The sequence below is a fragment of the Schistocerca serialis genome, chromosome 5, assembly GCF_023864345.2.
Source record: "Schistocerca serialis cubense isolate TAMUIC-IGC-003099 chromosome 5, iqSchSeri2.2, whole genome shotgun sequence".
Taxonomy (NCBI): Eukaryota; Metazoa; Arthropoda; class Insecta; order Orthoptera; family Acrididae; genus Schistocerca; species Schistocerca serialis.
The window spans coordinates 594,488,413-594,497,271 of NC_064642.1; the positions used below are offsets into that span (position 1 = coordinate 594,488,413).

General features: G+C 40.1%; 1 protein-coding gene across 1 annotated transcript in view; it reads left to right on the forward strand.

The window, feature by feature from the left end:
* LOC126481629 (uncharacterized) overlaps positions 1-2,242 on the forward strand; it is a 57,371-nt gene extending 55,129 nt beyond the window's left edge. The window contains exon 5 of the mRNA XM_050105518.1: positions 2,093-2,242. Within this exon, the coding sequence (XP_049961475.1) occupies positions 2,093-2,203 (111 nt within the window). The 3' untranslated portion in view covers positions 2,204-2,242. The remainder of the gene's footprint in view (positions 1-2,092) is intronic.
* Positions 2,243-8,859: the final 6,617 nt, after the last annotated feature.

Here is an 8,859-nt window from a genome sequence, read left to right on the forward strand (position 1 = left end):
TGTTAATTCAATATGAAGCATAGAACGTGCAAAGCCTGTGATTGAAACGTAATCTCTAAGAATAGCGTCTATAAGTTGCCTTCACTGCACAAATTGGGAAAATAAACTGTTGATACTACAGTAAACTTGTAAATAGTGCTTCATACTCATATTCAGGAGATTGGCAATATATTCTGCAATAGTCCCCCATTCGGATCTCCGGGAGGAGAGAGTGACCGTGAGAAAAAGATCCAATAACCAACGAAAGGGTAACTTTCTCCAGTCGGGAGTGGAATGTCAGAAGTTTGAACGTGGTAAGAATGCTAGAAAATCTGAAAAGGGAAATGCTAATGGTCACTGAGGTGCAATGGAACGAAGAAAAGGATTTCTGGCCAGACAAGTGTAGGGTAATATCAACAGCAGCAGAAAATCGTACAACGTAGGATTCGTTACGAATAATGATGTAGAGCAGAGAGTGAGTTACAGTGAACAGTGCAGCGATACGATTGTTCTCATAAGAATCGACAGCAAAACAACACCGATAACGATAGTTCAGGTATACATGCCGACGTTTCAAGCTGATGATGAAGAGACAGAGAAAGTAAGGCCTATGTGAGAATACTGAATAGGCACTTGACTACATAAAGAGAAATGAAAATCTAATAATCGTTGGGGATCGGAATGCGGTTGTAGGGGAAGGAGGAGAAAAACGGGTAGTAGAAATGAGAGACGAGAAGGGCTAATTGAGCTCTGTAATACATTCAGCAAGTAATAGCGTATGGTCTGTTCACGAATCACAAGAGGAGGAAGTATACATGAAAAAGGCCGGGAGATAAGGGATGATTTTAGTTAGAGTACATCTTGGTCAGGCAGAGATTCCGAAATTAGATACTGGACTGTAAGGTGTACCAAGGAGCAGATATAGACTCACAACACAATTTAGTAGTGACAAAGAGGGGGCTGAAATTTAAGAAACTAGACGGAAACAATCAGTACCCAAGGAAGTGGGATAAGGAAGTACTAAAGAATGAAGAGATACGCTTGTAGTTTTCTGAAGCTATAGATACTGCAATAATGAATAGCTTAGCACTCAGTTCAGTAGAGGAGTAATGGACATCTCTAAATACGGCAATCAAAGAATTTGGAAAGAAAAACATAGGTACAAAGAAGGTAATTGCTAAGAAGCCATGTATAACAGAAGAAATACTTCAGTTGATCGATGAAAGAAGAAAGTAGAAAAACGTTAAGAGAAATTCAGGAATACAGAAATACAAGTCACTGAGGGATGAAATAAATAGGAAGTGCAAGAAAGATATGGCAAAATAGCTGTATGAAATGTGAAGAAACCGAAAAAGAAAAGATTGTCCGAGGGACTAACTGCGTCTATAGAAACGACAAAACAACTTCCAATGAAATTAAAAGCAGGGGGTGCAATGGAAATTCCACTGTCAAATGCAAAGGAGAGAGCGGGTAGGTGTAAAGAGTACATTGAAGTCTCCTATGATGGGGAAGGCATGTTTGATGTGACAGAAGAAGAAACAGGTGTCGATGTAGAAGAGATAGTGGTTCTAGTATTAGAATCAGGATTTCAAAGACCTTTAAAAGACTTAAGATCAAATAAGGTAGGAGGGATAGATAACATTGTATCAGAATTTCTAAAATAATTGGGGCAAGTACCAAAGAAATGACTATTCACGTTGCTGTGTAGATGTATGAGTTTGGCGATATACCATCTGAGGTTTGGAAAAAAATCATCTAGACAACTGCGAAGATTTCAAGAGCCTTCACGAATTGTGTCTTAACCTTATCAAAAGCTATCTAGACTTTCTTTTCGCGTTCACGCTTTCATATAACAACCACGTCTATGAATATTTCGGCAGTTTCTTTTGTACGTGTATGATTCAAAGTGCCAAAATCTGAATAGAAATGATTGAGGCTAACCGAGACATATAATGAAGCGCTTTTAAGGTCTGTACAATTAGCTTCAGAGGAGGCAAACATTCTTCACACTACTTTACTTTTGTTTGGGATATTTGGCGCTATATTTCGTTAAAAATTCTCGCATTTATACTTCTCTTATTTTTATAGTTATTTATTTATTTATTTGTTTCAGTCGAGGCTGACGAGCTCAACGTACCTGTGGAATGACATTGAAAACTGGAATGATGGTGTGTTCAACGTCCTCCTGGGAGAAATATTGCATCACATAACATATCCATTCTAGAACATGAGTTTAAATTGTTAATAAAAACACATAAAAATACCTCCAAAAGTTTATTTTCCAAATACACGTAAATTAAAAGTAGGTGTGTTAGTACTTTGAACAATAGATATACGAAATCACTTCGAGTACTGAGAAACTATCTCTTAATATGATTAAATAAATGTGAGCTGTACAAAAACATTTTCAGGGGATTTCTTTCACTTCTGTCCTGATAATTCAAGATATTAGTAACGGCACCGACTCGATGGTACGTACCACTATAGTCTTAGTGCTGGAAAATACGAAATGAGATAACTCGTCAGGATTCTGTCTGTCTTAGCTGCCCAAACGTCCCTGGCTGTATACTCCATCATTCTGACAGATGACAGCTAAGTAACTACGTCACATAGTGTTTCGTCGTTTGCTTTTCTCATATCTTTTCAATTTACTTATTGTGAAAAGTAAAAGAATTCCGTACGGCATAACAGCAGTCTGTCGAGAAATACAGGGTGATTCAAAAAGAATACCACAACTTTAAAAATGTGTATTTAATGAAAGAAACATAATATAACCTTCTGTTATATATCATTACAAAGAGTATTTAAAAAGGTTCTTTTTCACTCAAAAACAAGTTCAGAGACGTTCAATATGGCCCCCTCCAGACACACGAGCAATATCAACCCGATACTCCAACTCGATCCACACTCTCTGTAGCATATCAGGCGTAACAGTTTGGATAGCTGCTGTTATTTCTCGTTCCAAATCATCAATGGTGGCTGGGAGAGGTGGCCGAAACACCATATCCTTAACATACCCGCATAAGAAAAAATCGCAGGGGGTAAGATCAGGGCTTCTTGGAGGCCAGTGATGAAGTGCTCTGTCACGGGCTGCCTGGCAGCCGATCCACCGCCGCGGGTAGTTGACGTTCAGGTAGTTACGGACAGATAAGTGCCAATGTGGTGGCGCTCCAACCTGCTGAAATTGTGAATTTGCAGCTCTCTGCTAGCTCTGCGAGTCGATTTTCCTGGGCTGCGAACAAATGCTTGCTGGATGCGTGCTACATTTTCATCACTCGTTCTCAGCCGTCCAGAACTTTTCCCTTTGCACAAACACCCATTCTCTGTAAACTGTTTATACCAAGATTTAATACACCACCTATCAGGAGGTTTAACACCATACTTCGTTCGAAATGCATGCTGAACAACTGTCGTCGATTCACTTCTGCCGTACTCAATAATACAAAAAGCTTTCTGTTGAGCGGTCGCCATCTTAGCATCAACTGACGCTGACGCCTAGTTAACAGCGCCTCAAGCGAACAAATGTACAACTAAATGAAACTTTATAGCTCCCTTAATTCGCCGACAGATAGTGCTTAGCTCTGCCTTTTGTCGTTGCAGAGTTTTAAATTCCTAAAGTTGTGGTATTCTTTTTGAATCACCCTGTATTTTGTAACCTTTTGTCGCCGTGTAACCTAATCTTGTCACTGCGGTAGCCAGATAGCTCACTGTCCCGGAAGGTGCGATGGTCATCAGTACACATGCCCTTACTGAAAAGTGATCGTGGATCAATTAGTAATGTGTCTCACGGCATTACATATTACACTGTAGTTACATTCCTCCGCCTCTTTTCTCATTTACGATGTAAATTTGGAGCATAAACTCTTTCGTTCATAGAATTACAGATAGTCAATTCCCAGCCGAATATCAGAGCCCAGCCGACATGTACCTGTGCAATGAAATTCCGTTTAATATTCTTAACGCTGTCTCTCTACGACGCACAGCTTTCTATTGACTTGCGGAGTACCATGAACTGCACAAGATTAGAAAAAGGCGTTGTGCCAGACATGTATGGAGCTAAAAGAAAGTTATAACTATAAGCTGCAGTCAAACGAGAACGAGACAGGTGGTAAAAAATAAGTAAACTGGTTATTATTTCAAAAGCAATCGCAAAAAGTGTTAATACATTTACCCCACTGTGAGACAAGACGCTCAATGCCTTCATGGAAAAATGTTTGCGATTGCCTGCTGAACCACGAATGTACCCAGATGCGCTAATCTTCGTTCGTAGCAAATCGACGGCTACGAATGGCTTTGTTCAGGGCTCCAAAAAGATGGAAATTACATGGGGAGAGATTGGAATTGAATAGGGAATGTGTAAAGGCTTCGTAGCGAAAATTATGTATTGTAACGAATATAACGTTGACAACATGTGGACAGAAAACTTAGAAGGTACAACAACTCAACTAAACTGCATGTACTAAGCTTGTTCTTCCTCTTCTGGAATATTGCTGTGTAATATGAGATTCTTACAGAATAATATTGATGGAGCACGTCGAAAAAATTCGAAGAAAGTCATCTGGTTTTGTAGTAACAACAAAAATGGGGAGAGAGTGTCTGAGGGTGGCAGTCATTAAACATTTTTCATTCTGGCGAGATCTTTTCACGGACTTTAATTGAACAACTTTCACCTCCGAATGCTCTAATATTTTGTTGAGTCAAATCTATCAAATATGCATAGAGATAAATGACACTCGTGTTAAAATAAGGGTGGTGGTAAGTTCCTATGAAACCGAACCCCAGGCTTAAACACTGCTTAATCTATCTTAAACTAACTTAAGCTAAGGACAACACACACACACACACACACACACATGTCCGGGGGAGGACTCGAATTCCGACGGGGGGAGTTAAAATAAGGGATATCAGAGATTTCACGTAAGTATTTAGTGCTGATTTTTCTCACGTGGTATTCGAAGAATGGACGATCAAGTAAAAGTCTAGCCTGAAAGTGGTTCTATAGTTACACGTGAATTGCAGAGTAGTGATGCATGCGCTCATATTATGTGCGTCCTATGCATGTAGGATGCTGTAGAGTATATTATTTAATAAAAATAAGAATGTTGTTCATTCATTTATAGCTACTATTACCGCTACTGTAGCATGTGCCTCCAGTCCTTCATTATTTCGCTTGTATGTGCGTTATTACAGAGCGTTCCACGCGTTTGTCTTACGATTTAATAGTTTCCTCCGACGGAAACAATGTTAAAGTGAAACAGGCTCGGCCGTTGATGAGCACAGCACACTTAAGTAGCATTCGATTCGACTGGTTCGCGTTGTGGAATGCTTTGCTGCTCGGCTATTAGTGAGACTCACGTTAACTTTAGGCACACACTGGGGTGACAAAAGTCATAGAATACCCCCAAATGCCGTGTCGGAGCTCCTTTCGTGTCGCATAGTGCAGAAACTCGACTTGACATGGATTCAACAAGTAGTTGGAGGTCACCAGTCGCCATCGGAGATATTAAGCCATACTGCCTCTACAGCGGTCCGTAACAGCGAACTGTTGCCGGTGCAGAATTCTGTGCATGAAGTGGCATCTCGATTATGTGTCATTCGATGGAGTTGATGTCGTGCAATCTGTGCGGCCCAATCATTCGCTCGAACTGTCCAGAATTTTTTTCAAACTAGTCAGGAATAACTGAAGCCCGGTGACATGGCGCATTATAGTCCATAAAAAATTCCATCGTCGTTTGAGAACATGAAGGCAATCATATGCTCCAGATGGTCTCCAGGTAGTGGAACATAACCATTTCCAGTCAACGAATGGTTCAGTTGGACCGGAGGACTCAGTCCATTAAATGTAAACTCAGCCCTCACCAAAATGGAGGTACCACGAGCTTCCACTATGGCTTGTTGGCAACTTGGGTCCATGGTTTCGTGGGGTCTGCATCACATTCGAATCCTACCATCAATTATTACCACCAGAAATCGGGACTCATCTGACCACGCCAAGGTTTTCCTGTCGTCTGGGGTCCAACCGATGTGGTCACGAGCCCAGGAGAAGTGCTGCAGGCGATGTCGTGCTGTTAGCAAAGACATTCGCGTCGGTCATCTTCTGCCGTAACCTATTAACGACCAATTTCACTGCACTGTCACAACAGATAAGTTCGTTGCAATTCCCACATTGATGTCTGCGGTTATTCCACACAGTCTTGGTTGTCTGTTAGCGGTGACAACTACTCAAACAACTCTTCTCACGGTCTTTAAGTGAAGGCCATCGGCCGCTGTGTTGTCCGTGGTGAGAGGTAACGCCTGAAATTTGGTGTTATCAGCACGCTCTTGACACTGTGGATTTACCTAATGATTTCCAAAATGGGATGTCCCATGCGTCTAACTCCAAATACCACTCCGCGTTCAAAGTCCGAAAGGTACCGTCGTGCGGCCTTAATCACTTCGGAAATGTTTTCACAGGGATCTCCTGAGTACAAATGACAGCTCCGCCAATGCATTGCCCTTTTATACACTGTGGACGCGGTACTACTGGAATCTGTATATACGCATATCGCAATACCATTAGTTTCATCGCCTCAGTGTAGATTACAGTTAACTTGACTGGAGAATAGTAATTCGTGTTAAGTCAGAATTAAGTTTCTTTGTTTTCTACTGACAAGGAATACTGCAACAGAAATGTGTTCTGTTATAATTTTTATGAAAAGTTTTCAAGAACTATGGCGATTGTTTAAGTGATTTCAAATGATCACTTTCAGTTAGAAGATTCCTTCTGTAACTTTTGTAGGATTAAACCTCCCACGTAAAGATGTCCTCTCTGCTTTTATTTGCACTGAACTCTTCAGCGACAAGCATTGATGCTTCTCTCGTATACTTTATAACCTTCCATCAGCCTATCATTTCGGTCTTTTCTTATTACGAGGAATCATATCAGTATATTATACTGAACACAAACTATGAACATCAGAGTAAATAATACCACATGTTTCACAATCATTTTACACTTTGTTTACTTGCTGCAAATTTAACAGTTCTGTCAACTCTTTCTCTCATCAAACTTAGCCCCTCTGAAATTCGATTTCCCCTTTTCAGATGAAGTCAACAAAGTAAGTAACTGCTGAACAGGGATACAAACGCATCTTCTGTGGTACAGAGAATTCCTGGCAATATTTTAAAAGTTTTCTCAGCCGTTTCCCGTAACACGTGGACTAATGAGATAATTCATCATGCAAGGTTACTGAGAGCCTCTTACTGTCAATGGTGTGTAGCACGTTCTTTGTATTCATGTTTCATTGAATGTCGGAATACCTTTAATACTTGGTTGAGGTTCCCATGCAAACAACGTCGGAATTTGGTTCTGACAAGGCTGCTGAACACTTTAAACACTTGGGCAGTTTATGTCGCTAATCTCTTGCCACACTGCAATATTACACACATTAACAGACAAGTCGAGAAGTTCCTAGCTATGGCCGTTGATGAAGCCTTAACAAGTGTTTGGTTAAAAGAGAAAATCCTGATTTCTACGGTGACTATGGCAGTCCACCACCTCAAAATAAACACGAAAATGTGGAAAAAGGATTCGCAATCGCACCGTATGATATCAGCCATCTGGAGTGCTTTTGAGAGAGGGCAGTCGGTATGAAAAAAATATTACTGATAGCTTATCGTCCGATACGACTGATTCGGTGACATTGGCGACAGCAGGTCAATCCAAAAATTGGAAGCACCTACCGCACTCTGAAGAAAGCATGAATAAAAATAAACTTCCATATGAAACAATGGGTGCCTGTATTTAAAGTTCATTCTTAATCTTATTGTTTGGACGCAGGATGCCTTTCCCATTTCTAGGTAACTCACATATGTGTGTAGTTAACAGGGAAAATGCGAACAAATCAACGTGTTTCGTGAGTGCGATAACAATGAAAACTCTTCTATCTTATTTATACGGTGTGTATAAGATCAGAAAAGCGTTAATAACGAAGTACTACGGAAACCAGGACTGTATTCGAACAAAATTATAATAATGTGCGAAAAAGAACTATCATGAACTATAACAATTTATCTAGAATCACCTCACACTTACAGAATCTGACCGAGCGAAATGCGAGGAACTTTCAAAATCGGCGAAACAAAAAATACGAATAATGTCGCTTACATGATAACAGTCGGCGGGTATTGTGACCACGGTGGAGTTTGTGCTCTCAGAACAGTTTCTTGTCTGTCCTCGCATTTCTAGCACCTGTCACTCTCCGTTGTTGCACAGAAATTCTTAATTTATGAGAGCTTATAAGACGTTAACGGTCATTAGATGAAAACTTAAAGCCGCATATTGCATTAGCTTTATAATAAGCAGCCTAATGAACGTATGCGACTGAAGTGGCGGCATATCAGTTGACATGACTTTTGGGAACAAACTGTAAGCGTACGAAAAAAAACCAGGAGGAATTCGAAATACTATATGTTGGCTGGTGGTTTTAAGAATATATCGACATGAAAAACGAAAAACAGTACCATTCAACTGTTTGATACAAAGATTGACAGTGCATTCCTGTCGTCATAATTGAAGTATGTACTATGACCAGATTCACTTGAATCTGAATCCCATAAAACAGTGCACGTGGTAATGGCTGACGCTTCTCGAATGCCGGATTTTCAGAATGCCTGTAATACTTATGTTTAGAATCTCGTTTACAGTTCACTGAGAGTGTTCGTGACACTAAAATAAAATGCGACGAATCATGCAACTATTAAGTCAGTTTTCTCTTTTTTCTGTGTTTTCTTTTATGTAAAGATTGCAGACAAAGTAATATTACTCTAGATCATGTAAGATTTTGTTTTGAAAAATTCCCTTTTTATATTTTCTTTCAAGGAGTCTACGAGTGAGTACCG